The sequence below is a fragment of the Serpula lacrymans genome (genome assembly GCF_000218685.1).
Source record: "Serpula lacrymans var. lacrymans S7.9 unplaced genomic scaffold SERLAscaffold_10, whole genome shotgun sequence".
NCBI lineage: Eukaryota > Fungi > Basidiomycota > Agaricomycetes > Boletales > Serpulaceae > Serpula > Serpula lacrymans.
This window is the reverse complement of record NW_006763299.1, coordinates 136,165-163,379: the sequence shown is the minus strand read 5'-3', so window position 1 is coordinate 163,379 and position 27,215 is coordinate 136,165. Positions and strand designations below refer to the sequence as shown.

Here is a 27,215-nt window from a genome sequence, read left to right as displayed (position 1 = left end):
CAGACGATTCATCAGGGACTATGGAAAGATGCCAAACCACTGACGATCCTCACCGGAAAGGTAGATTGGAGTGGGCTGAAGACCAACAACGAGCGTTCGACGTTCTCAAAAAGACAATCACCACTTCGCCCACACTCGCAATCCCTAACGACGAAGATCCATTCAAAGTTGAATGCGACGCCTCCAACTACGCCACAGGAGCGGTGTTATCCCAGCAGCAAGAAGGGAAATGGAGACCGGTCGCATTCCTATCAAAGTCGATGAACCCTGCAGAGAGAAATTACGCTATCTGGGATAAAGAGATGCTAGCGGTAATGCATGCATTGGAAGAATGGCGACACCTCCTCATGGGAGCTAAACACCAGTTCACCATATTCACCGACCATCAGAACCTCACCTACTTCAGAGATCCCCAGAAAGTAAACAGACGACAAGCTAGGTGGATGGACACACTAGCGAGATACGATTTCAAGTTAGAGCATGTGAAAGGCTCGGCGAACACGAAAGCGGACCTACTTAGTCGAAGAGTAGACCATCCGAGAGGCGAGAGAGACAACGAAGGACAGGTCCTTCTACCTCAGCTCGCGGAAGCAAATATTTATACTATGGAGGACGTGTTAGAAGAACACTACCTGGACGAACTGCTAGCTTCGCAGCACAAACTAGACGATTACGTAGTAAGGAAGTTGAAAGAAGATCCAGAGGTTTGGAAGAAACGAGACGGAATCGTCTGGATAGGAAATGAGAAAGAAGACGAGTTGACGTTAGGATCCTTCAAAAACAAAATCTACGTACCCCAAGACCCAAAGTTGAGGGCACGTATTATCGAAGAAGAACATGACACGAGCCTCAGCGGACACCCAGGAGAAAGAAAGACGCACGAAGGAGTAAACCGATCATTCTGGTGGCCTAGCCTCAGGAGAGATATCAGGAAATATGTCGCAGGATGCGAGATATGTCAGAGAACAAAGTCGCATCGTCAAAAACTGCATGCTCCCCTCCATCCAAATCCGATCCCTGACCGTCCTTGGCAGATAATCACGACGGATCTCATCGGAGCGTTACCAGAGTCAAACGGATACGACGCTATCCAGGTTTTTGTTGACAGATTCTCGAAAATGGCTCACTTCGTACCAACGCACGTTACTCTCGATTCGTTAGGCTACGCCAAACAACTACGAGATTCGGTCATACGACTACACGGCATCCCGGAAAAGATTATATCGGATAGAGGACCTCAATTCATGTCGAACTTCACCAAGGACTTCTATCAAACCCTTGGGATCGAACCCGGTCTGTCAACAGGTTACCATCCCCAAACTGACGGGCAGTCCGAACGAATCAATCAAGACCTGGAACATTACCTACGCACGTTCATTAATCACCGACAAGACGACTGGGCTGATTGGCTAGCCATTGCCGAGTTCACGTACAACAATCATCTTCACTCCGCGACCAATCAGACCCCCTTCTTTGTAAATTATGGTTCTCACCCTCGTAAAGGGACCGGTCAGAAGCCTTCAGGGCGCTCGCAAGCCGCCGAAGATTTCGCAACCTCTATGGCGAAACTACACGAACAAACTCGGCAATCATTATTACTCGCGAATCAAAACCTCAAAAAGTACTATGACCGGAAACGCACGGAAGCACGAGAATATCACAAAGGAGATAAGGTGTGGTTAGAGGGAACTCATATCTCCACCGATCGACCGATGAAGAAGTTAGATGACAAGCGATTTGGCCCATTTACGGTAAAGGCAAAGGTCGGCCCATCCGCTTATCTCCTTGACGTCCCTAGATCCTGGAAGGCGATCCATCCCGTATTCAACGAAATCCTCTTATCACCGTATCACACGCCGGAGTTCCCCAATCAACCTCGTACCTTGAAACCTCCGCCGATCCAAGTTGATGGCGCAGTCGAATACGAAGCCGAAGAAATCATCGCTTCTCGGCCCACTAAACTCAAAGGGGCTAAGCTCGATTACTTCGTCCATTGGAAGGGATACCCGATCACGGAGAGGACGTGGGAACCCGATCACCATTTAAAAAATTCCCCCTCGCTTATTGCCACCTTCCACCACAAACACCCTGCCGCCCCACGTGTCATCGCCTCCGCCGCTTTACGATTTCGTCCTTACGAAAATTTCACTACTACAACCAAAAAACCCCGCCTTTTCGACTGGATCACAAACCGCTTCACGGACTGCGGCGCTAAGATTCTTGGGACAAGAATATAAAAGGGGGGGGTAATGTAAGGACCGTTTTATTATTTTCCTATCTTCGTTATGTCTTGGTTCTCAAACGCTTTTCCCGTTACACCTCTGGCTCTAGGGCTAGAGGTATCCTTTGCCATCTTACTTCTCATAGCCCTCACAGGCTTTCTTAACCATCGCTACCACTTTATATCACAGATCAGAGACTGGACATCGCTTCCAGCTAGCCAGCACACTGGGTAGGGACTGGTAGTAGGCATCTCGCCAACCAGCTCCAAGCCCCAGTAAAGCCTGGTAATACTAATAACGCCTTATCTAGAATCGTACCTCATTATGAGGATACGGTTCCTGACCACGCGTGACAATCTTCTATTATTAGTACAAATCTCTCACCTGCTGATTAATCAAGTCAGAAGTCGTACGATAGTTACCTCCCCTTTTTCTTATTGGTTGATTAATCCCTCAGACCACTTTTTGTATATTCTCTTTTCGGTCTGAGGCACGGACAGTTCCCTATATAAAGCCGTACCTATTCATGTATAGCTCCTTAGCTTTCTATTACTGAATTTACCCGCTTTACTCCTCAACAAGAACCTTTGAAGCTTACCTCTTAAAAAGTCCTCGACTCGCTGTATTCATTAGCGTCTGTTGACCTCAAGCTCATCGAACCCTTACTCCCTGCAAGTGCAGAAGGAGATAGGTTTAGTTCTTGTTATAGTTTATCGTTGCCTCACATGGAGGTGACGAAAAAGTGGATTAGAATGGGGATCCAGAAACGACCATCAGGTGAGAATAAAAAGGAGAGGAAGGGGCCCATGGTGGGGCTAGGCAAAGGAAGGGGAGTAAGGGAAACGACAAAAGCGAGGGCGCAATGCAATGTGTAGCCAGTGGCGACGCAAAAATTTGCCGAAATGCCGAAATGCGGAAAGTACCGGATGGAAAAGCAAAGGTGAGCGTGACTGGATTGCCTAATAGAGGTGGTGCTGATCAGCCACAAGTTTGAAAAGGGCAATATTAATTACTATTCCACGTGGCACTGTGCCTGTGTGGCGCAAAGGCGAGTCTTTCTGGATATTCGCTTCATTCTTGACACCTGTCCATGCTACCAATCAACTTTGGTGCATGACACCATGTTGTGGAAGGCCGGCACAATGGATTGAACCTTGGCAGGATTATCTTCAGCATTCTTAAAGAAGCCAAAGTACTTAGTGTGGTAAGTATTTGCTGCTTTTTGATCATTTGAAGACTAATAGTTATACAGCTTGGTCAGTTCACATTTGATAACACTTCAAACTGTGACACTATAATGGAAACACTTGAAGAGCTTCTCAAAGTTGAGGGCATACCATTCTGCTGACATGGGAATCACATTTGGTAAGTCATTACTAAGTAGGAATTTTAAGATCACTGATTTTCTTGTTAGCTGCTTTCCTCACATTGTAAATATTGCCACCCAGACCATAATATCAGAACTCAAGGACAACTCATACTGGCCAGTACTTGATTCAGTAACTAGCTCTGCTCCCTCAAATGCAGAGCTGGAGGAATATGCAAAAGCTTTTCAGTCTGATCTGGTTGGGCACATGTAATAATCAAGAGTTTGTTACTCTGGCGCACAACTTAGACAAGCTAGGAGGGTTCACCAACCAGCAGTATGTACCGCTGATTGGTCAGGAGAGGAATGAGTGGGAGTGGTTACCCTTTAGGCTTCAACAAGTTAGTTGTGAGGATACAACAGGTGTTAGTTTTGGTGATCCTGCACCTTTGTGCTACCTATATATTTTCATTCCTTTCTCTATCTATTCTTCTATCATTCACTATTGATTGTGTTCTCTATTATTTCGCCTTTGTGGCTGCTTTGTTTACCTTTGTTTACAAATCTTCGGACAGTACTGCAGAGTCCAATGCTTCCTATTCTCTAGTTACTCACATTGGACTCTAGGTACTGTATACCTGTCATACTCTCTAATAATATAGTTACTCACATTGGACTCTAGTTCCAGTCCCTGATTGCTCTCAGCAAGTGGCTAGACACTTCCTTCAAGCTTTGTTCTTAATAGGTTATGAGCCCTGTGCTCTAGCCATCTTCCTGACCTCATATCTCACCATCCAAGTGTCCTACTGCTTATCCATCGTAACCATCGTCTTCTGGGACTCTTATTATCTTATCCATCACCTCAGATTACTCTGATCTCATCTTGATCTCCAACAACAACTCCTTGTTGCAAGTTACCCCCATTTCGGACGCTTTTTTGGTCTTATCTGCACCATATCTCGCCCAATCCTTATCTGATTGTCCTGTAACTTCTACCATCGTCTTCTACGGCATAAATAACCCTAGGAGACCTGTCAGAGCGGTTGGATTTGAGCTGGATCTTTCTGTGAGCCTTCATCATCATTTGATCACCTTTTGGCCCCCTATTCCATATCTCCACATCCTGTGCTCGGATCTTGGCCCTATTTGAGCCATCTACTACCCTATACTATTGCACTTTACACCCTCAATTTGGGGGCAATCCATCCACTCCATCATCCTCTGTGAAGTTCGCATTTTTGGCACTTTCACCCCTATTGGACCCCTATTGCATATCTCCACATCCTGTGCTTCACTTCTTGTGATATTTGGGCCATCTATTACTCTATAAAAACAATACCTATACCTCTGATTTGGTGGCAATCCATCCATCTTATCTGTCTCTGCATCAATTTCGACTTTTTGCCCTATTTTTCGCTTTTTGGCATATCTGGTGTGTGCATAAAGCTCCAATCTTCTCTACTCTGTCCATTATCAGATAAAACAAGCCTATAGACTGTGAAGCTCGCCTGCATTGCCTCAGTTTGCTGTTGCCTAGAGCCTCTCTCAGTCTGCGGTGTTTGGGGAGCTTAAGTCACTTTGTTGACTCATATACAAGCCCTATTAACCAACACTGTCTTGAGGCGATTTCTCTGTTAATATCAGTGTGGAATTGAAAGGGGAACACAGGCGTAACCCTGTAGCAGCACTTGGAAGCCTTAGCACCCTCCTGGATTGCTTTTGGACGCTTTTTGGACCCTATTTGGACCTATCCTTGCGCTTTCTGACCCTCTCCATATCCTCTCTCTACCCCCTCACCATCTTATCTGCTCGCCTCCTACTGTTGCCCATTGTCTTTGCCACTATTCCATCGCCTATAGCCATCTCCTACATCATTTATTATTACTCTATCGTCTTATACAACACCCATCATGTCTGACTCTGATCCCAAGTTCCATCCCTTGTCTGGCACTAACTACCCCCAGTGGAGTGGTGAAATGCAAGCTTGGTTGATGACCAAGGGACTGTGGAGGCTCGTCTCTGGCGCTGAAAAGTGTCCTGGGACTGACACTGAAGCAATAGAGAAATGGGAGTTGAGAGCTGAAAAGGCTGCTGGTGCATTATACCTCAATGTCACCAAAGAGCAGCGCAATCATCTTGATGGCATCATTGATGATCCTGTCAAGATCTGGGAGAAACTGGCAATTGTGCACGTCTCTAAGAAGCCTGGGACGAGATTTAATGCCTATGACGACTTCTTCTCTATCAGAAAGAAGGAGGACGAGTCCCTGCAGTCTCTCATGAACAGAATTGACAAAGGCATGCATCAGATTCAAAATCTTCGTCCTACTGGCTTCTCATTGTCTGAATTGGACGATGAATTGACATGCATGGCCATGATTAGGGCGCTTCCTGATCAATATGCCCACTTCACTTCATCTCTACTACTTCTGGGCACCTTGGACAAGACCCAGCTCAGGGATGCTTTCTTTGCTGAAGAGGTCAATCACCATCATCGTGCTGAAGTCGATTCTGCCTTGCATTCTTCGTCTACCACTGCCAATAGCACCTGCACCCATCCTAACTGCCATCATTGCAACCAATCCACCACCTCTACTCACGTTCAGTGTGATTTCTGTGGTTTACTTGGTCATACCCAAGACAAATGCCACAGATACATTGCTAGTCGCCAACAGGCAGTGGAGGGTGCTAAGAATCGCTACAAGCGTGGCAATAAGGCTCAGGCAGGCTCCAGCAACTCTCAGAATACCTCTCAGCAGCCCAAATCTTCGCCCAACAATGCCAATTCATCTACTGTGGTCACTGAATCAGCTGGAAATGCAAGTCTTCGTTCCATTCATCCCTCTGATCCTCATTGCCCTCTCCAACTTGATGCTGACATTGATTGGAATGCAGACACAGTCGCCACTTCTCATATGACACCTCATCGTCATTGGGTTCACACTATACCCCATATTGTGTGCCAATCAAGCTGGCTGATCACACTGTTGTATATTCAGCTGGTGTTGGTACTGTGGTGTTTAATCCTGTGATGAATGGCAAAGTGGCTAGGGCTGTGGAATTCTCTAGAGTGCTCCATGTACCAGATTTTCGAAATAATCTCCTCTCAGTCTTGTATTTAACTCGTCAAAGTGGTTTCAATGGCACTATTTCGTCTTATTCCATGTCCTTTATGCGTGACAACACTCTCTTGTTCACTGCAACTATCAATGACAACAATGCAGCATTCCTTGATGGATCTACTGCTGCTTGTGTTGAATTGGGACATTTTACTGCGACTATACCACTTGATTTGATGCTCTGGCATCGCAGATTGGCTCACCACCATCATGCTGATGTCAAGAGACTGATACAGAGAGATCTGGTCACTGGGCTTACACTGGAATCCAAGGCTGCTCCTGATCCTGTCTGTGAACCGTGCTTGTCTGGCAAGATGCATGTCAATCCATTCCCCTCATCTGATACTCGCTCTGCTCATCCTTTGGACCTCATCCGTTCTGATGTACACCAAGTCTCTTCCCCCACATTCTCTGGTTATTGCTACTGGGTCACCTTCATTGACGATCACAGTTGATTCCGTGTTGTTGTGCCTCTCAAGGCCAAGTCAGATGTCTTTGATGCTTTCAAGAGATTCAAGGCTTATGCTGAGACTCAATTGGAGCGTAAAATCAAGGCTCTGCGCGATGACAAAGGGGGAGAGTACATGTCCAAGGAATTTGAGCAATTCACAGATGACCATGGGATTGTCAGACAGCATACCACCAGGAATTGTCCTCAGCAGAATGGTGTGGCAGAGCGAGCAAACAGACTTCTGACTGAGCGTATCACTGCCATGTTATCAGAGTCTGCATTGCCTAACAGCTTTTGGGGTGAATGTCTGTCCGCTTTGGTGCATGTCTGGAACAGGTGTCCCACTGATGCAGTGGCCCATGCCACTCCATTTGAGTTGTGGTATGGACGCAAGCCTGACACGTCTCACCTTCGCGTTTGGGGCTGCACTGCCTATGTGCATGTGCAAAAGGACAAAAGAGGCGTCTTTGGCTCTCATACAGAGAAATGTGTGTTTATTGGTTACCCTGAGGGGTACAAGGGATGGAAATTCTACAATCCTACCACCAAGCACACTGTTATCTCTGAGAGAGCTGATTTTGATGAGCGCTACTTCCCTGGCCTGAAGAGGTCTTCTGACAATGTCCCACCTCCACCTCCCACTCCACCTTCGCTATCCATGCCATTGGGCCTGATTGAGGATGTCCCTGCACCAGGTCCAGGGGGGGATATGGGCCCACCAGCTGCACTTCAGCAGCCTCAGCCATTGCCTGACAATGGGCCTCATTTGGACCTTGATGCAAAACCACCTGTGAATCAACCTCCTGAGCTTCCAAATCACCCTCCTCATCGCTCACCTTCTCCTGACTTGCCTATTGCACTGAGACGCCCTGTAAGGGCTAGGAGACCACCTAGACCATGGTGGCTTCAACACAGACAACCTACTCCTGCCATTGAGAGTGATGACAGTGATTCTGAGGCAGTTGATGATGAAGTGGCACACTTTGGAGACTCTGCTGAGCCTAGGTCATTTGCAGATGCAATGAAGCGTCCTGATGCAGATAAATAGAGAGAGGCAGCCATGGAAGAGCTTCAAGCTCATGAGCGCAATGGTACTTGGTCACTAGTGGAACTACCTCCTGGAGTTAAGGCTATTGGTGGCAAGTGGGTCTTCAAGATCAAGTGCAACTCAGATGGCACTGTTGAGCGCTACAAGGCCAGATATGTGTCACATTGGACTCTAGTTCCAGTCCCTGATTGCTCTCAGCAAGTGGCTAGACACTTCCTTCAAGCTTTATTCTTAATAGAATGCTCCCGGGATTCCTCCGAATGCTCCCTGGGTCCTTCCTCCGTGCCCTCCCCAGGGCCTTCCTCAGATCTCTCCCCAGCACCCACTCTTACAAACAATATCATTGATATTGGGGTGCCGTGCAAGAGACCTCATTGTAATGGGAAAAATGTCTCCAATATTGGGGTGCCCTCCAGGAGACCTAACAGCAACCCCGGGAAAAAGATTTTTGATGTTGGGGTGCCATGTAAGAGGCCTAATCGTAACAACCCTGGGAGCACAAAGTTAGGGATGCCCAGGCCCTCAGTCTTTGACATAGGGTCCCTAGTGTACACAAGTCATCATCAAAAGCTGAAAATTCAACGCCACCAGTGTCTGAACATTGAAACCAGGATATAGTGGAAAAGGAGGGCTTGTTTTCAGCATCGGTGCACCATCTGTGACAAAGAAACCAAAAGAGAGCACAGAGACAAATGTCTTTGACCTGGGTATACCAATCTTCAAGTAGATAATAGCATTGCTATATGTAAATATATGCCTAAAGATGTCTCATGGATGCCTCAAATCCATCTGGACCTTAGAGGGCAGAATTATCAAGATTTAATAATAGCTTAGATATCTATTAAGAGTGGAGGTAAGACCACACTGCATCTCAGTAATCTGTTGCACTCTTCACCACTCATCATCCTGTCACCCAACTGGGTTGTCTAAAATGGCCTGGCTGTAACAACCAAGAGTTAGTTACTCTGGCGCACACAAAAACACACTATAAAGGTAGTGATGGGGGAGTGGTTACCCCTTAAGCTGCAGAGAGTTTGTTTGTATACAACAGGAGGACTCACTGAGGAGTCTCCTGATCTATTGGGGTATTTATACTAATACAGAGTGTTTGTACCTATGTAGTGTACAGTTGATAAAAGCAGGGGCTGATGATGTCAGAGGGCGCAGCCCGTGTGACCAGCTCCACTGCATGAGAGAGTTTGAGTCTAAAAGAAGAATAAAGGCAGCGCTGCGCGAGAAGGTGGAGTTAGAACAAAAAAGGAAAGTGCCGCATGGCGTGGAGTGTGAACTATAGTAAAAAGGTTAAAGCGGAGAATGAAAATTAAAGGAAAGGTCCGAAAATTGTGTTATCGTAACACTACCCCCCTTCTAAGGCTCGACTTCCAGGCGAGACCAAATACCGGAGGTGGTAGTTAAATTTTTGGGCATAGGTTGAAAAAGGGAATTAAAAAGTTTTGAGTCCATGCCTCTAAGCTTCCTAGGAGCCGAGGGGTTTTTAGAATAAAATTTGCTAACAGTGTCGCGGGAATTGTCCAGATGGGTTTCTGGTTCCCATGTTCTGTCCCCGTCTCCATAGGCCTTCCATAGGACTAGAATTCTAGTTTTCCACGCTTCAAGTGTGTGTCCATCACCCGTTCGACTTTGAACTCTTCTTCACCTTCCTGGGTGACTACAACTGGTCCAGGCCGGTCTATGCGCTGTCCCAGCAGCGGCCCTTTGTAAGGTTTCACACGGCTAATATTGACCGTGGGTACTACCTTCATTTGTTTTGGGAGTTCCAGCTCCACCGCATTAGGTTTGACTTCCTTAATCCGGTAAGGACCAATCCACTTTTTGGTCAGTTTTCTAGACTGCCGATCTTTTAATTTTAAGTGGTCAGTATCTGACCAGACCAGGTCGCCAACCTTGTAGTCAGGGGCCTTAGAGCATCTACTCTCTGCCCTGTTTTTCATCTGCTCTGCAGTTTTAAATAGTGCCTTGCGCGTTTTGTCCAGGACAAACTTCATGTTTTTGGCCATGCTCCCAGCAGCCTCGTTCTTGCTTTTACCAGGTTCTACACCCATTCTGGGGAGGTACAATCTAGTAACCTCGAATGGTGCCTTTCCTGTAGCTGACGACTGTTTGATATTATAAGAGAACTGGGCTATCTTTAGCCACCTGGCCCAATCTGTCTGCCTGTCATTAATAAATATCTGGAGATATTGTTTCAACTGCTGGTTGAGTCTCTCTGTTTGTCCATCAGTCTGCAGATGGAACACTGTTGATAATTTAGGTTTGATGCCCAGCATCCGGCATAATTATTTTGTAAATTCGCTAGCAAATTGAGGTCCTCTATCGGAAATAACCGTTTCTGGTAATCCATGGATAGACCATACAAAGTCTTTAAATAAATCTGCCGTACCAGCGGCGGTAATGGTTTTGTTGGTGGGAATGAATACTACTTCCTTGGAGAAACGATCTACTACCACCATTACTGAATCATACCCATTCGACTCGGGCAGATCTGTTGTGAAATCAACCAATATATCCTGCCAGGGACCAGCTGGTATTGGATTCGGCATAAGTTTACCAGCCGGCGGTTGATGAGAATTCTTAGCCATAGCACATCTCAGACAGGATTTTACGTATTCCTGTATGTCTTTGACCATGCCAGGCCACATATAGTTTCTGGAGATCAACTCCATTGTTCGTTGCCACCCAGGGTGCCCAGCCACTGGAGTGTCATGATGTCTATCTATTGCCTTGATCCTTGCAGACTCAGGCACATAGATTTTGTTTTTAAAATGGAAGAGCCCGTCTTCCCATAAATAGTTTTCATTGCCATCAAGGTGCGCTTTCTCTTCTGTGGAGATGTCTTTCTTGAAGACTTCCAGAAGATTGGAATCCTGCCCAATTCTAACATTGGCAACCCTTGATTGGTCTATCAGGGTAACACCTTTGTTGTCATCTTTGATGCTGTTGGCATGATCCTCTCTTCTGGACAAAGCGTCCGCTTTCCCCATAGAGCTTCCAGGCTTATGAATTAATTTATAATTAAACCTTGACAAATATACAGCATAGCGGGCCTGTCTTCGGTTCAAGTCTCGGGCCGTCATAAAATACTCCAGATTCTTATGATCGGTCCAAATTTCAAATTGGTGTCTAGCACCTTCTAAGTAGTGCCGCCAGTGCTCTAAGGCTCTAATGATGGCCAGCATCTCTTTGTCGTAAATTTGATAGTTGCGCTCCGTAGGTGACAAACTATGCAATAAATAGGCACAAGGCCTCCAAAGATCGTCAGGGCATTTGATTGACAAAACAGCCCCAGTAGCAAAATCAGAAGAGTCAGTTTCTAGCCGGAACTCCTTGTCTAATTCTGGAAATGCTAATATGGGCACTGTTGTAAATGCCTGTTTAAGCTTATCAGAAGCTTCTCGTTCTTTGGCGCCCCAGTGCCAAATGATATCCTTTTTAGTGAGATCGTTCAACAGTCTCGTGATTTTTGCGAAGTTTTTGATAAACCTTCGGTAGAAATTTCCTAAGCCAAGGAAGGCCCTAACTCCTTTTACGCGAGTAGGTTCTGGCCAGTCCAATATGGCTTGAACTTTCTCAGGATCCATCCTGATTCTGTTCTGGCCTATGATCATACCGAGGAAGTCTACTTCCTTCACTTTAAAATTACATTTTTCGGGTTTGACAAATAGGTCCCGTTCCCGTAAGCGTCAAAGGACTTTTTGCATGATCCTGTCATGCCCAGCCTCATCATCCGACTTCGTAAATATCAACAAATCGTCAATGTAAATGATAACACAGTTTTCCATATCCGCAAAGATTTCATTTATCATGCTCTGGAAGGTTGCCGGTGAGTTGGTTAACCCAAAGAACATAATGAGGGGTTCGAAGGATCCTCGGTGGCACATGAACGCGGCCTTCCAAGCATCTTCTTCTTTGATCCGTACATTATTGTACCCCCATCTGAGATCCATCTTTGTTAAGATTTTGGCACCAGCCAATTTGTCTACTAGCTGACTGATCAAAGGCAGCGGATACGCATTTTTAACCGTGTGCTCATTCACGTAACAATAATCCATAATCATGCACTTCTTATTATCCTTTTTAGGAATGAAGAACATTGGGGACGTCATAGGGCTTTTGGAAGGTCTGATGTAACCCTTCCTAAGCTGTTCATCTATGAAACTTGAGACCTCATCTCTTTCTGGAGCAGAGAGGGGAATCATGTGTCCTTTTCTCGGTTTGAAAGTGTCCTTCAAATCTATTGCATGGTCCCAAGGCTTAGCCTCTGGGAAGCGCTCTGATTTATGTTTTGAAAAGACTTTCCAGAAGTCATGGTACTCGGGAGGTACCAGCCTCTTAATCTCTTCTTCGGGTTTTACCTCATCATTGTCATTGTCAATCTTTTCTAAAGATCTGAGCTCATAAACGTGACCAGCGTTTATCTTTTCAAGACGCTCATTGTGACGGACGTGATTTGGCCTACCCAAGTTCACACACTCCTGAGGGCAATGTGACAATGTGACAACCCCTGTCTGCCAGTCAATATCAGGATTGTGTTTAAATAGCCAGGTCCAGCCCAAGATTAAATTAATCTTCCCTATTTGGGTAGCTTCGGCAGTGACTCGTTCCCTGTGTCCTTGGTACTCGACAACAAAGGAACATTTGTGTGAGATACAGCCACCTGCGTTAAGTGTACTGTCAACGTTATAGGCGGGAATAGATACATCTAATTTTACAAGGGGGAGTCCAATCTGCTCTGCCCAGACCTGATCTATGAAGATTCCGTTAGCGCCTGAATCAAGCAGCGCACTAGTTGGGTGTACTATGCCCCAGGCAAAGTTTTCCACACCAACGTCTAAACGGATCTCCTTTTGGAATATATATGTGCGCATCAACACACACCTTGGGATTTTGGGAAAGGGTGGCTCTAACGAAGAGGAAGAGGTATTGAAAGTTACATGTTTTTGTATTTTATTTTTACCAGAATCAAGCACCCTATTGTTTGTCTCGCCGGGGCCACACTCCAAGGGAGACGCTGGTGCAGCGGTAGTATCATAAATATTACAGTCACAATGCTTCATACAAATACATATTTCAGATAAATTTAGAAATCTATTTACAAATTGGGGAGCCACCCCTTTCTTTCCATTATTGCTCGTGCAACACCCCGGAGCAGGGGCCACTTTGTTGTGGTTTACTTCATTGTTTTGTGGAGCAAAGGTACCCAAGTGACCTAAGCTCCGAATTCTTTTCCCTGAGCCTTCATTTCAGCGGCCTGCTGATCGTAGAAGAAGGCCCGGATCTCGTCGTAAGAACGACCGGCCAAAGAATGGAGCCGATCGTCCGGTTTCTTGGTTTCTAATTGGCACGCTTGGTTATTTTTTTGTTGGGCGGCCTGCGCCCCATTTCTGCAATCTCAGGACATGTGTCCCTCTTGGCCGCAATTGTAGTAGTTCCCTTTGAATCTGTGCATCTGTCCGCCCTGGACCGTGCTGATATCCATAGGGGCTCCCTGCCCTGGTTGCAGCCCAAACGGCTTGAACCCGTGAGAGTGATTATGATGGTTTGATGACCCAGGGCGCCTCTGGGATTCATTGTTTTTGGTGGTGGACCCGCCACCAAATTGCATATCGTAGAGCTCTATGGCCCTACCAATTTTTCGAACCTCCTCAGCAGCTGCTGCAAGGTTCTTGCTCCACATATCTTGTATGTAGAGCTGTCGGGCAATGGCTGGTGACACATTGCGCTCCAACAACTCCACTGCATATTCATTCCCTAGACCCCCTTGGATGGAGAGGGCCAGGAACCAGGTTACGAAATCATCCGTCCTCATGAGTCCGGGTGCCCAGTGGGACTTTTTGCACAACATGCAAGAGAGTAGAAGAGCGAGTCCTAATGTAACAACCAGGAGTTAGTTACTCTGGTGCACACAAGAACACACTATAAAGGTAGTGATGAGGGAGTGGTTACCCCTTAGGCTGCAAAGAGTTTGTTGGTTAACAACAGGAGGACTCGCTGAGGAGTCTCCTTGATCTATTGGGGTATTTATACTAATACAGAGTGTTTGTACCTATGTAGTGTACAGTTGATAAAAGCAGGGGCTGATGATGTCAGAGGGCGCAGCCCGTGTGACCAGCTCCACTGCATGAGAGAGTTTGAGTCTAAAAGAAGAATAAAGGCAGCGCTGCGCGAGAAGGTGGAGTTAGAACAAAAAAGGAAAGTGCCGCATGGCGTGGAGTGTGAACTATAGTAAAAAGGTTAAAGCGGAGAATGAAAATCAAAGGAAAGGTCCGAAAATTGTGTTATCGTAACATCTCCTTGAGACCACCGCCTGAAATCATTGAAAGAGTAGACAAATACAAAGTAGAAAGTATAGTCGCATCTAGACAAACTACAAGGTGCTAAACACAAATACTTGGTTCACTGGCATGGTTATCTGGTCTCAGAGTGTACTTGGGAACCCAACACCAATCTTACCCACGTCTCCAATTTCCACTTTCCATAAAACACATTCTGCTGCCCCTCACATCATCACCGCTTCACTTCATTTCCGTCCCTATGAAAATTACACCGCAACTTCTAAATCTCCGATGCTTTTTGATTGGATTACCAACAAGTTCCAAAGTGCCGCTTCCAGACTCATGAGGACACGAGTCTTATAAAAAGGGAGCTAATGTGAGGAATTGATTTTTCCCATCGCATTCCCATCATGTCATGGCTATCTAACTCATTCCCTGTCACTCCTCTTGCCCTTGGACTAAAGATCACAGCTGGTATCTTATTACTCTTATCTTTTTTCTTCTTATTCTCCATTCATACTCACATCCTATTGTACTTACAGCAAAGGAGAATCGTTGTAGACCCTTGAGAAGATATCCAAATGACATAGCAATGATCCAATGCTATGTCCGGGAATACTTCAGAGGGATATTAATCAGCAATGTAGGCTGTGACTCAGTGTCTTGTCATGGGCTTACTGATACAGCCAATTGTACATCTCTTACCAAGACTCTCTCTCACATGATTAGTAAATACAATTGATCGGACCACTTTCTCTTTCTTTTCTGATTGGTTAGTTGTTTGGTCAGACCACTTTCTTACTCTCTCTCTTTTCCAGTCTGACCCTCACTGTTCATTATATAAGGAGTCCATACTTGATGTATTATTCCTTAGTTCAATATTAGTTTGGATTTGTGCCTATACCGATACTCTTCAATCTCAATACCCTGATCCATCGCCTTCTGCAAGGACTTGGCCAGGCATTTAACGTTGTTATATAGCTTTGTATTTGTTACCTGACAGATATGTCTTCTGTACACTATAGTGTCAATTGAAGTATGGTAACATTGCACCATATGACATAGAGATGTCTTCCATGTACCATACCATTGATTAAAGTATGGTGTTATTGCACCATCTCACTCTGAGATGTCCTCCACATACCATACTGTTGATTGAGGTATGGCGTTATTACACCATATTGCATAGAGATGTCCTCCACATACCATACCATCAATTCAGGTATGGTGATATCCCACCATCTCACTTTGAGATATCCTCCACATACCATACCATCAATTGAGGTATGGTGTTATTGCACCATATTGCATAGGGATGTCCTCCATGTACCATATCAGTTCATCCAAGTATTGTGCTATAAAATCATATTACAGTGTATGTCTTGAATGAACCATACCAATTTTGAAAATATGGTGATATTTCACCATATGGTAATCTGCCCCTGCACCATATCAATCTAGTTCAGGATGGCATTACACAGCTATATATCCCATATAATATGCATATAATATGGATGAATCAATAACTATTTACTGGAATATGGTGATATCCCACCATTTTACGGGATATCATACCTGGACCATATTTTGAAATATTTTGCACAGTAGTATCTTAATGTTTACAGTGGTTATGGGATGTCCGAGTCTGTACCATAGCCAGCACGAGAATGTCAGCATACAAGGTGGGCTGATGTTCGGTCAAAGCTACATATTGACTCAGCAAAATCTTTTCATTTAAACTTGGGGAATGACCGACCAAATATCACTCATGAAGTTTGTTATATCCCCAACTCCAAAGACTATTCACCTTTAAATTTTCTGGTGAGTAACGCCAAAAGACTGGAAGATATACCACGGACCTTGGTATTTGTAAATACTGTAAAAAACTCACAGGCTGCACACCGGCATCTCAGGAAACTCTTACCTGAGAGTTTACAGGCTCTAGTCAACTTCTTGAATTCACGACATTCTGTGCGCACCAAGAAGACTGTCTTGCAAAGATTTTGTGAAGCAACAACCAGATTGTTGGTTGTAACAGAGATTGGTGGGATGGTAAGGTGAAAAAAGCATTAGTTGAACAACCGCTTAGAATGTTTGTGTAGGGTTTGGACATACCTGACATTGAATTGGTAATCCAGTTTGGAGTGCCCAAATCCCTCACCAATTGGATGCAGAGAGCTGGTTGGGCAGCACGGCTCCATTCAATGCAAGATCGAGCCATTTTGCTTGTCAAGGCCTCAGTGCTCTGTAAGGTAGGCGTTAGTGTGGTGGTCAAAGAAGAACCTTTGTCAGATGGAGAGTGTGTAGTTGAAGGAGGGAAAAAAACCGACCTGGAGCTTGAAACACCAGAAGAAGACCTACAGTTCAAGAAAAAAATTGAGGCATCCTTGCGTGAATGGATCGAAACAAAAGGTTGTCGAAGGCTTGTTGCTAATAGGCATTTTGACAACCCACCAGGACAATCAGGTAAGGCAAGCTGTGCCGGCTATCACTTACACCTATTTACGCCCATTAGCTCCGACAGGTCCTTGCTGCGATAACTGTGAGAAGATGCACTCAGATACACCCCCATCCTCATCTCCCAACAGTCCCATCAGTATACATACAGAACTGTCTGATGACACACCCAGCACAGCTATCAATGAAACAGGCAAAAGACCCATGCACACCATAACTCAAGAACCTGTGCGACGAATATTACAGCACTTGAGCTGTGCCAAGGCTGCACTCCAGCATTGGCGTGCTCAAGTCCGACGCCGTGACTTCTTATACCGTTCATTCACAGGTGATGTCCTTATCCCTGACCCCACATTGACGTCCCTTGCTTCAAACCGCCGGTGGAAATCACTTGAAGAGATTTGTGAGGTCCTGCCTGCACCTTGGGCACTTGTGGATCGATATGGGGAGGAAGCTTTGAAGGTGTTAGCTGATGTAGATCATCAGGACAAGGAGCTGCGGGAAGCAGCCAAGATATAGAAGCGAGAGTTGAAGAGGCAGGAGGAGGTCAGGACGGAGGAGGATGCAAGAGTCATCAAGACGAAGAGCAAGGATGATACAAGGGCTATCCAAAAAAAGCCTCGCACAAGTCAGAAGGAAAATGTACCCCTTCCAGGGTTCTCTCAGTAAGTTGTTGATTCTTCGAGTGTAAAGGTTGTGCATAGCCTCATGTATCTGTTAGATTTCAGGCCAAGCTTGACCCTCTTGTCCCACAGACACCCTCACTGCAAACCGGCCCTTGTTTATACACCAACTGGCCTGTAGATAGACTGCCAGTGCACATTGCTGATCCATCCCCCTTCACGCTAAATGACTATAACTACACTGTTCCATACACCGCACACTCCCCATTCACTCCCATTTCCCTTCGTAAGTCACAAGCGAGGAGGCCTTAGGTGTAATACTGAAGTCCTTAGCATAATGTTATGTAGTCATAGTCGCACATAATATATATTTCATTTTTCTGCCTACACAGTGAAAATAACCAGCCTACCAAGTCTCCTCCATAGATCGCTTGTAATCACGGTTGTACCACCAGTTCGACATTGTTTTGAGGGTGACAATGTTGAGTGCACCATTAGTAACAACATCTGGAATGATATCTGCTTTGGTTTTAGCTGTACAACCCTCTACTTCAATGTAAACCTGTGAGCTTGTGTGGGCATCATGCAGACGCTCAAGGTCCTTCCCTTTGCTAGGATCTGTATGGGAGATGCCTCGTCAGAGGGGTTGGATTTGTGTCTCCAAGTGTTTTCAGACAGCTCGAAGTGTTGGCAGTGCAGGTGCTCGATCTTTCATGAGATCCCAAGTAGCATGAACACCATGCACAGCAAATGTCACCTGAAAAAACTGTGTAATTGAAACACCTGCATAGAATAGAAATACTGACCTTACTTTCTTTGATGTTGTGCTCCTGGCCTTTGTCTATAGCAAAGAATTGGTGTGGCAGGCCAATGGTGTTCATTAGCCAGCATCTGTCTTGTATAAACTGCCTGTGTGCCTGTCAGTGCGCTGTCAATTCTGTTATAGTTGAGCAACTTACTTGACTTGGGGGGGCCATTCATGATGAATACATTGAAGAAGTTCGAATATTCCAATTGTATACTTTGAGTTACCCCTCCTGCGAAGCGAAAGAGTAGGTGAGGTAGTGATTGTTCCATAACTCCAACATCTCCACTCTCGATGGCATCATGGAGGTCCAAATACCTCAACATGTCACAGTTCCACATCACAAATTGATGGAATACCTGATCTTGCTTCTCAGCTGGCTGTAGTTTGATGTCGTTGAGTACATCTGTTGATGACAACTGTTGAATGATTGATTCAGCCATTTGTTGTAATTCAGCTGGATTTTTACTTCGCAGCTCTGCTAAGCTATCAACCCCTCCAATTACCTACCAACAAGTCCAAATATAAGCCTCGGCAACATGAGTGATAGTGTCATGTAAGTTTTGATAAAACGGACCCTTGGTCTGTACATAGTTCAGTCCTTTGCGTTCCAGCAATGTGAATGCATGCATTAATCCACAACCAGCTGTAGTTCCAAGGTATTGCTTATGGAGTGAATTGGTGAAGGCCATATGTAAGTGGAACCAGCCAAACACTGGGATGATCCAATCCATTTGGTCAAAAGCATTATGATCCTGGGCACGAAACTTGTACAGGCCACGGAGGCGCTCAATAGTGAGCTGGTCACCCACCCATGGAATGACACACTCCATGCCAGTTCGGCATTGTTCTTCGTCAGAATGCAGCCCAAGCTGCTTAAACCATTCTGTCAATAGTTTATCATTCCCTTCATAACTTGCTTCTTCGATATGGACTGTCCCGAGCATGTACTGTTGTGTAACATATGCTTGGCCAGAAGGAAATTGTTGAATTGGCAGAGGAGGGGTGAACACCAGATCATCTCGGTGTGAATAGGTTGCAAAGTTGAATTCAGGACATTCAATCAAATACCGTAAAACACGGAATGTGTCTCAAACATGTCTTGAAGGTGCCGCTTCACATTCCAATGCAAAAATTTCAGATGTACTTAGGGGAGTTAGACAACCAGCTGCACAGTATTCCTGTAGTGTACGATTACACAGAGGAGCAATAGGTGGAGCATCTGGTTGGAAATATATAGTTGCTGCAGTCCCAGAGTCAAAATGGCTTTGGTTGTCGATACACTGTGAATATACATGAAATGGGATGTTAAGGTTGTCATGGGATATGACAAATGGGTGGGATTTGACAAGGTGTCAAACCTTGTCCATTTGGTTGGAAGAAATAGACTTGAATGCACGCACTGACCAGCAATGACTCATTATAATGCCAATTGAGCGAAGGAGGTTGAGGCTTTTAGCAGAAATGCCCTGAGAGCGAAGGAAGGTGGTGAGAAGCTTTGGCCACCTATTATGATGATGCGAGCGGGAAAACATTAGCTGAAAAATGATCGAGATGATCACCTAGGCAGAATGAGAAAAGAAAGACATATAGAGACTGTAAAAGCACTCACGAGATCTGTATTTTGCCCAAGGTTTAATTTCTCTTGTGTAGGGGTTCTTGTTAGTCGCTGAAGGAGCTCCCACAGCTTGGGTGTGCCTCCAAAGCCAGGACTCTGGAGTTGAGGACCAAGTCGTCAATTAGCAGGCTGGTAAGACCCTCTTCACTGACATTTTCGGGCGGGCACTTTGCTAACTCCTGTATGCTGTAACAACCAAGAGTTAGTTACTCTGGCGCACACAGAAAACACTATAAGGAAGATGATGAGGGAGTGGTTACCCTTTGAGCTGCAGAGAGTTTGTTGGTTAACAACAGGAGGAGTCTCCTGAATCTATTGGAGTTTATATACTACTACAGGGTTGTTTGTACATGTGTACTATACAGTTGATAAAGACAGTGGCTGATGATGTCATGGGGCCTAGCCCGCATGGCTAGCTCCACTGTGTGAGAGAGTTTGTGTCCAAAATAAGAAGAAAGGCAACGCGGCGCGAGAAAGGGGAAGTGCCACGTTGTCATGCACCAAAGTTGATTGGTAGCATGGACAGGTGTCAATAATGAAGTGAATATTCAAAAGACTCACCTTTGCGCCACACAGGCACAGTGCCACGTGGAATAGTAATTAATATTGCCCTTTTTGAACTTGTGGCTGATCAGCACCACCTCTATTAGGCAATCCAGTCACGCTCACCTTTGCTTTTCCATTCGGTACTTTCCGCGTTTCGGCATTTCGGCAAATTTTCGCGTTGCCACTGGCTACACATTGCATTGCGCCCTCGCTTTTGTCGTTTCCCTTACTCCCCTTCCTTTGCCTAGCCCCACCATGGGCCCCTTCCTCTCCTTTTTATTCTCACCTGACGGTCGTTTCTGGATCCCCATTCTAATCCACTTTTCCGTCACCTCCACCCTCCTCCTCCTCATTTTATTTGCACCCCCACCATTTCTGATGTCACCACTTCCTATCCGCTTCCGTCGCCGATCCGTTGACTACCACGTGCCACTGCTGATATCAGCAAAGCCCCGGCGGCCGGTTCAAATAGGGCAACAGGTCCATCTTTATGACGTCGATCTACCATCATATACTATCAAAACATCGGTCGCTCGTCTTGCCTGGTTGGAGCGTGGGTGGGTAATTTTTGAGCTGGAGAAGGTTCATCCCCTTGCGTTGCCCATGTTCATCGCTGTCCCATTCACTTGGGTACACTTATCTTTTGTCCATCGTCTTCGCTACAGCTACACCTACCACACGCTGCCTGGGACTCACTTGTTCCAAATTGGAACTACTCCTCTCCCTCCCTTGTTTGATCAGGTGGTCCAACACAACCAGTCCATTGGTAAGGCCATGGAACTGTCGGATTTGGACTAGGTGGTGGACCGGTGGCTCCAGTTTCTTTTTTTCAGCAGAACATTCATTTACAGTGCGATTATTTTTGATTTTTGAATCATTTTTATGGACACATATTTTTTTAGAATGTCTGACTGACAATAAAGGAACTGTGTTGACTCTGATAGTGTTTTGCCTTGCCCTTTTTTTTTTACTGCATCTTCCCATGACATCATGATTTTCCTGCTCTCTTTTTGCTATTGGACTTTACTTTATGGCTGTATAAACCTGTGACATTACTCACAGCATTCATTGTTCTATCTCTTTCTTTTCCTTTTTTTGACAATCTTATCCTGTACTACCTACGCAGGATTCATCAGCATACATTCCTTCCTTCATGTTCTTTCTCATTCTTTTTGCACAGCTATACTGTGCATAGCCTACTTTTCTTTTACTATATAAACCCCTGTATTTTACCTTGTAAAAAAAAGAACAAGAAATCCAATCCAGACTTCTTCTCTACTCTCAAGTTCACTACTCTGCTACTTGTGATCCAGTGTGGTCACAACACTTCCCACTTCTACCACTGTCAACTGCTGTCATCGTCACTTCCCACTTTTGAAGTCATTGTCTTCCCTTTCGATTAGAGTCCTTCTGAGCACTACAGTTTGTGTGTCAGGAGCCTGCTATCACTGGGAACCTCGTCACCTTGTCATCCTCGTTGTTCTCAAACCTACCTTGTGCTACGATTAGCAAGGTAGTGCTCGTCTATACGCGCCACAAAGCACCTATCTTCCTATAAATTCAACTATCCCTCCTCCTCAAAACCCACACTCATACACCTCTGGGTTTTACTTTGAAGGATCTTTATATGTACCACCCCACGAACAACCAAACCACTCCACTGTTCTAGGAGGCAAAGCCCATAAACAAGTTCCGTGGAATCTGGGAGGATTGTGTGTTAGTTTGTTTTGTGTGTGGTTTTCTAACTGCAGTTCTCATCATCGACAACGTGGCACCATGTGTGAAAGTTAAAAATTAAAGCGGAGAATAAAAGTAAAGGGAAAGTCCAAAAATCGTGTTATTGTAACATATGCTATTTAATTCTCTTTCAATAGCTTCCCTAACACATGAGAAGGCAAACACCTCAAGTACATCCTTTCCCCCAGTTGCACGTGCATTGTGAGTGCCCTTGGTCCGGGGTGGTTTATGCCAGCGGGCCAGTATCACTGGAAGCTCATCACTTACCATGAGAGCTGTCCTTTCATAGCGGTGTCAGGCAACGAATACGAAGCTATATAATAAAATACAATGCCTGGTCAAGTCCTTGCTGGAAGGCGGTGAATCAGGGTATGAGCTTTGAAGAGTATCAGTATAGGCGCAAATCCAAACTAATATTGAACTAAAGAACAATACATCAAGTATGTACTTCTTTATATAGTGAATGGCGAGGGTCAGACCGAGAAAGGGAAGAATTAAGAAAGTGGTCTGACTAACTGACTAACCAATAAGAAAAAAAAGAGAAAGTGGTCCGATCTATCGTATTTACTAATCGTATGAGAAAATGTATTGGTAAGGGGTGTGCAATTGGCTGTATCAGTAAGCCCATGAGAAGGCGCTGAGTCACAACCTTCTTCGCTTATCAATATCCCTCCAAAATATTCCCAAACATAGCACTGGATCGTTGCTATGCCATTTGGATATCTTCTCGAGGGTCTACAACAGGTCTCCTTCGTTGTAAGTATGATAGAATGTGAGTGTGAATAGAGAATAAGAAGAAAAAGGATAAAAGTAATAAGATACCGGCTGTGATCTCTAGTCCAAGAGCAAGGGGAGTGACAGGGATTGAGTCTGTTAACCACAACATGACGGGAATGCGATAAGAAAAATTGATTCCTCACACATACTTTCTTACAATTGAGTACGACATCTTAACTATGTCCTCCCAGCTTGGTTGTAATTTTGCAAACATTTCCAACGTTGTTCACTCATATTTACAGCTCCGAGCTTCCTCTTTCCAACAGTCAAGCATTGAAGCTGAAAGATCATGATGAATGACATCATGCATGCGTTGGAACCCAGGTTTACTGATCATTCTCCCAGTTTCATCCGGTCGAAGAATCCCTACGCTCTGAAATAGACTATTTTCATCATCACGGCCAGGTTTTGGGAGGAGGTATGTTCTCACAAAGGGTCGGCACATGCCATTTTGTAGTGAAATAATCCAGGCATGAAGACCACATATTGGAAGCGGTTTTGAGGTGTTCCTTCAATTCTCCTTGTGTCTTTGACTGAATCAATATGTTCCTTTGTCAATAGATCTCCATGCACAAGGATGACATATTCAGACATGTCAGCATCAAGTTCCAGTACAAAGTGCTTGTCACTTTTGTCACCAATGCCGCCTTGCCTGAGTAAGTTATCCAAAACCTCTATATTCCCATCCGGAGTTGACTGTTTGATATTCATTGCTCGACAAGGTATCTGATTCATTTTGTGGACTGGTATTTTGTCTATTATATCCGGCTCTCTAAGAAGACTGGAAAAATGGCCAAAGGATGTACATTGATTCACAAGGATGCTTCTGACATGCCATGCAAATGCTTCAGAGCGGGGGCTGAGTTTGTTGGGATGCAATTGTTTGTTGTAAGTGTCCTTTTTGTGATACTGGAGCATACTTCTAATCTCTTTGAATGGAGATGTTGCAGCAGGATTTCTGGAATCACGCTGCCACAATTCAGCTGAACAACGCAAAGCAGCTGGATCTGATACACCAAATAGTGGGATGACGGTGGCAGAGGTAGCACTGACAAACCTTGAGCTGTGCTCAATGGTTGGTTGTGCCGTCTTGAAGTCCATATCAAAGTTGTCATATGCAAATGCTGAGCACATAGACTGCACTTCTTTTTTTATCTTTACAGATATCTCCTTTGAAATTGATGAAACTGCATGATGTATAGATGTTAGGCTGACGGATAATCCAGCATGGGCCAACACTTCAACCACTTTCTCCGGAACTCCAGTTGAATGGCAAAACAAGCCAAGGATAGCCTGTAAGTAGTTGCACCTCTCGTTTGAATTGTGTAGCATGATACTAATGCACACAACAGTTTTCTGTGGATCAGGTTAGTTGGCTAGTGAGTATGCAAGCAAGTATACTAACAATCATTCCCAATGCAGTGTTCCTTGTGGCCGCTCTTCTCCACCTCTTCTTCAGTGTCTCCTGGTCACCTCCTTCATCCTCATCACCGCCAAGTTCTCCCATGAAGTTGTCTCCATCTGCAAGAGTTGGTGGTGTCCTATTCTTGGGGTTGCAGGTTCTCGAGCCTTTCTCCGGTTTTGTGGGCTCTCCATGATAGAGCTGATAATAGCCCAAAGGTTTGTTGCAACACTACTCATTTTAGTAGCCAGCTGTTGCATAAATGCTCCCTCTAGCTGCTCTGCTGTGGCCGATATAGTCTTGAACTGCAAACCATGGCATTCACGGCCAAGTTCCTCAACCTCCCTACACAACACACCTGTCACCAGTGTGAATGACCAGGAGAGCACTGGCTGTCGAGAATTTGTGTGGTTATACAGGTAAGCACATATTCTTGCACCATCCCTCTCTAGAGATTCACGGGCTAACTTGGTACTGGTTTCAGTACTCTCCAGAATTCCCTGGATCAGCTTGGATACTGAGAATCTGTTTTCTTCTATGCACTGTAGGACAGCACTCAGACGATGAGTGTTACTCATAGTAGATGAATATAATGTAAAAATATATTTCAACTCAGTAGCTTTATAGCTTATGAAATGGTGCAACATTGATACATTGTTGGAACATTGTGTTCAAGTGTACTACTCCTACTCTTCTGTCCAAGAAAAGAAAAAGACGGTCACATTTCTGTTTTTGACTTTAGCCGACCGAAAGATGTCGGATTCGGTGGCAATCTTCGGTGGTGCAAATAAACCAAAATCTGGTGCCACTACAAGTTTTGCCAGTCGGCCATATGTGTTATGCTCAACTCAAGTTTCGGTAAAGTCTCGGATAATTATATAATCAAATTATCTAATCACAAGCACTGGGATATAGCATATACACATATGTCGACTGGTTTGGAGCCTGGTTATGTTCAAGATCAGTGCCACCAACAGACTTGATACGACTTGAAAAGCACCTTGTCCGAAGAATACAACGATGATCGCTATACACTATACAAGGTCAAGCAGACGTGTGCAATGTCTTTTATCTCCCTTGAAAATGCCACAGAACGTTGATTAGTGCGCTGGGGAATCATGAATATTGCTTTAGCTGATTCATTTATGATATATATTCAACAGACTCAAAATCAAGTACATGCAATAGTTGCACGAGTCATGGGAGATACGTCTAGTATGGCCGCATCAGCTGGTCCACAATGTTTCGCATACCCTGGATTCCTGATTGCTCCATGGCCCTTACCATAAGGTGTAAAGACGTGGATGGTAGCCGCTTTATATTTTTAGATACAGGAGTCATACAATATGGAGGCTTAATTAAAGCTATTACTTTCAAAGAGCATGCCAGTACGTCCTTGTTGCTATTGTGTAGAATATATTTCTCTGCTGAGCGATTTGTAAAAAAAGGATCTAACATGTCATTTGGGTACTAATGGAGAATATGTAATGTACCTATAAAAACCCAGAGATGTTGAAGGTAAGTTCAATTTTTTTTCTCTCATCACACCCATCTGACTTATAACCCAGCACGCACTGTGCTAAGAAACACACATTTGAATCTGACGACGAATCGAACTTTATAATCCGAAAGAAACAGTCGTGGACACAGGTCATAAAGAGGTATTGTCTATTGAGCCTACAACATGAAAACAAGGCAAGGCCCTCAAGCTGAGAATGACGTGCTGCTAAACAGAACATGGCGATGACTTCTGCCCCAGGGAAAGGGAAAATGCTGTCACTGCTGGAGCAGCTGGCTGCGGCAACTTATTTGGCAGAGAACGATGAAAGCATCCGGTTACTGACGAACGTCCTTTTGGAGGCGAAAGCAGTGAAAAAAAGCAGTTCAACGTGCACGATTCAAAGACGTCACCAGAATTCCATCAATGGCATGATAGAACATTCATGGGCATGGAACTGCAGTGATTTTTTCGCTGGAGTATCTACTGGGAGCAATAGAATAGCTGGCCGTCGGCTGTGTTATCACTAGCACGATATTGGTGAGTGTACACCCAATCCTTGGTTACTCTCCACCTAATCTGAGTAAAAAGCTATTGTCTTTGCCCTAGCATGCCGCTTTTGTCACTGCTTGTTGTCTGTATTTATCTCAACGTCTAGCTGTGCTTTGCCTCACAACCATTCGATGCTATTTCTTATATAGTATGTCAAGTCTTTCTTTCCCTCTGTGTTTATTGTCAACCCACTCATTTTTATACTCCCAACAGATTCTCGCTATATTACTTGATGTATCACCATGAGGACCTATTATTCGTGAATATCATTGTACAAGCCATGTATCCTTTACAAATTCCACCTCGTCAGGCATTACACCCTTCTCAAGTCCGAAAACTAAATCTCCCATGAAGTGCACCCGCGCCTTCTCGTGGTAGAATGTAAGTCACCCACCCAATCCTATGCTCGTCGTCATGAGTGCTTTCCTACGAAACCCAAAACACGAGTATGCCGTTCGTACGTCGTAGTCTTTCTTCACAGCAAAACACGAGTCAAGCTTCTGAGTGGGCGCGGTGGCGTCGACATAACGTGAAAAATGTGAAGTGTGAACTGATCCAACCAAAGGCGCAGTATGTCGGGACTTGACGGTGGGTCTTCAAGGAGTATTCGCGCTTTTTACTCCGCCGATTTTAGTGAATCGCGCCCTCAAAGGTCCAGTTGCGCAGTTTGGACGTCTACCAAAGAACAGCGTACAACGAGGCTGGTGGCTCTGCGACGGTGGTTTTCTTCGTGCTTCTAGTGAAAGCTTGGAATATTTAAA

At 44.9% G+C, this 27,215-nt stretch overlaps 7 protein-coding genes across 7 annotated transcripts; 5 read left to right on the top strand and 2 right to left on the bottom strand.

Moving 5' to 3' along the window:
• Positions 1–2,241: 2,241 nt before the first annotated feature.
• On the top strand, positions 2,242–2,777 carry SERLADRAFT_394742 (uncharacterized protein; the record flags this gene model as incomplete). The annotated part of the gene is made up of 1 exon (XM_007320573.1): positions 2,242–2,777. The coding sequence occupies one exon, from the start codon at positions 2,286–2,288 to the stop codon at positions 2,454–2,456; it is 171 nt and encodes a 56-aa protein (XP_007320635.1).
• A 2,715-nt stretch (positions 2,778–5,492) lies between these two features.
• On the top strand, positions 5,493–5,943 carry SERLADRAFT_394741 (uncharacterized protein; the record flags this gene model as incomplete). The annotated part of the gene is made up of 1 exon (XM_007320572.1): positions 5,493–5,943. A coding segment is annotated over one exon (198 nt), but the record flags the coding sequence as incomplete, so codon positions are not given.
• Positions 5,944–13,373: 7,430 nt separating this feature from the next.
• On the bottom strand, positions 13,374–13,973 carry SERLADRAFT_440118 (uncharacterized protein; the record flags this gene model as incomplete). The annotated part of the gene is made up of 2 exons (XM_007320571.1): positions 13,374–13,535; positions 13,629–13,973. 2 exons carry the CDS (start codon positions 13,971–13,973, stop codon positions 13,374–13,376), a joined length of 507 nt encoding a protein of 168 aa, XP_007320633.1.
• Positions 13,974–16,054: 2,081 nt separating this feature from the next.
• Positions 16,055–17,415, top strand: SERLADRAFT_409728 (uncharacterized protein; the record flags this gene model as incomplete). The annotated part of the gene is made up of 5 exons (XM_007320570.1): positions 16,055–16,121; positions 16,214–16,260; positions 16,333–16,491; positions 16,542–16,905; positions 16,955–17,415. The coding sequence occupies 5 exons, from the start codon at positions 16,055–16,057 to the stop codon at positions 17,413–17,415; spliced, it is 1,098 nt and encodes a 365-aa protein (XP_007320632.1).
• Positions 17,416–17,925: 510 nt separating this feature from the next.
• On the bottom strand, positions 17,926–18,767 carry SERLADRAFT_440116 (uncharacterized protein; the record flags this gene model as incomplete). The annotated part of the gene is made up of 2 exons (XM_007320569.1): positions 17,926–18,137; positions 18,479–18,767. The coding sequence occupies 2 exons, from the start codon at positions 18,765–18,767 to the stop codon at positions 17,926–17,928; spliced, it is 501 nt and encodes a 166-aa protein (XP_007320631.1).
• Positions 18,768–23,294: 4,527 nt separating this feature from the next.
• SERLADRAFT_409726 (uncharacterized protein) lies at positions 23,295–24,925 on the top strand (the record flags this gene model as incomplete). Its single annotated transcript, XM_007320568.1, has 10 exons — positions 23,295–23,326; positions 23,408–23,420; positions 23,564–23,658; positions 23,725–23,890; positions 24,026–24,044; positions 24,205–24,297; positions 24,355–24,369; positions 24,562–24,622; positions 24,680–24,823; positions 24,889–24,925. The coding sequence occupies 10 exons, from the start codon at positions 23,295–23,297 to the stop codon at positions 24,923–24,925; spliced, it is 675 nt and encodes a 224-aa protein (XP_007320630.1).
• A 419-nt stretch (positions 24,926–25,344) lies between these two features.
• Positions 25,345–26,574, top strand: SERLADRAFT_472418 (uncharacterized protein; the record flags this gene model as incomplete). The annotated part of the gene is made up of 4 exons (XM_007320567.1): positions 25,345–25,792; positions 25,853–25,922; positions 25,973–26,442; positions 26,494–26,574. The coding sequence occupies one exon, from the start codon at positions 26,142–26,144 to the stop codon at positions 26,430–26,432; it is 291 nt and encodes a 96-aa protein (XP_007320629.1).
• Positions 26,575–27,215: the final 641 nt, after the last annotated feature.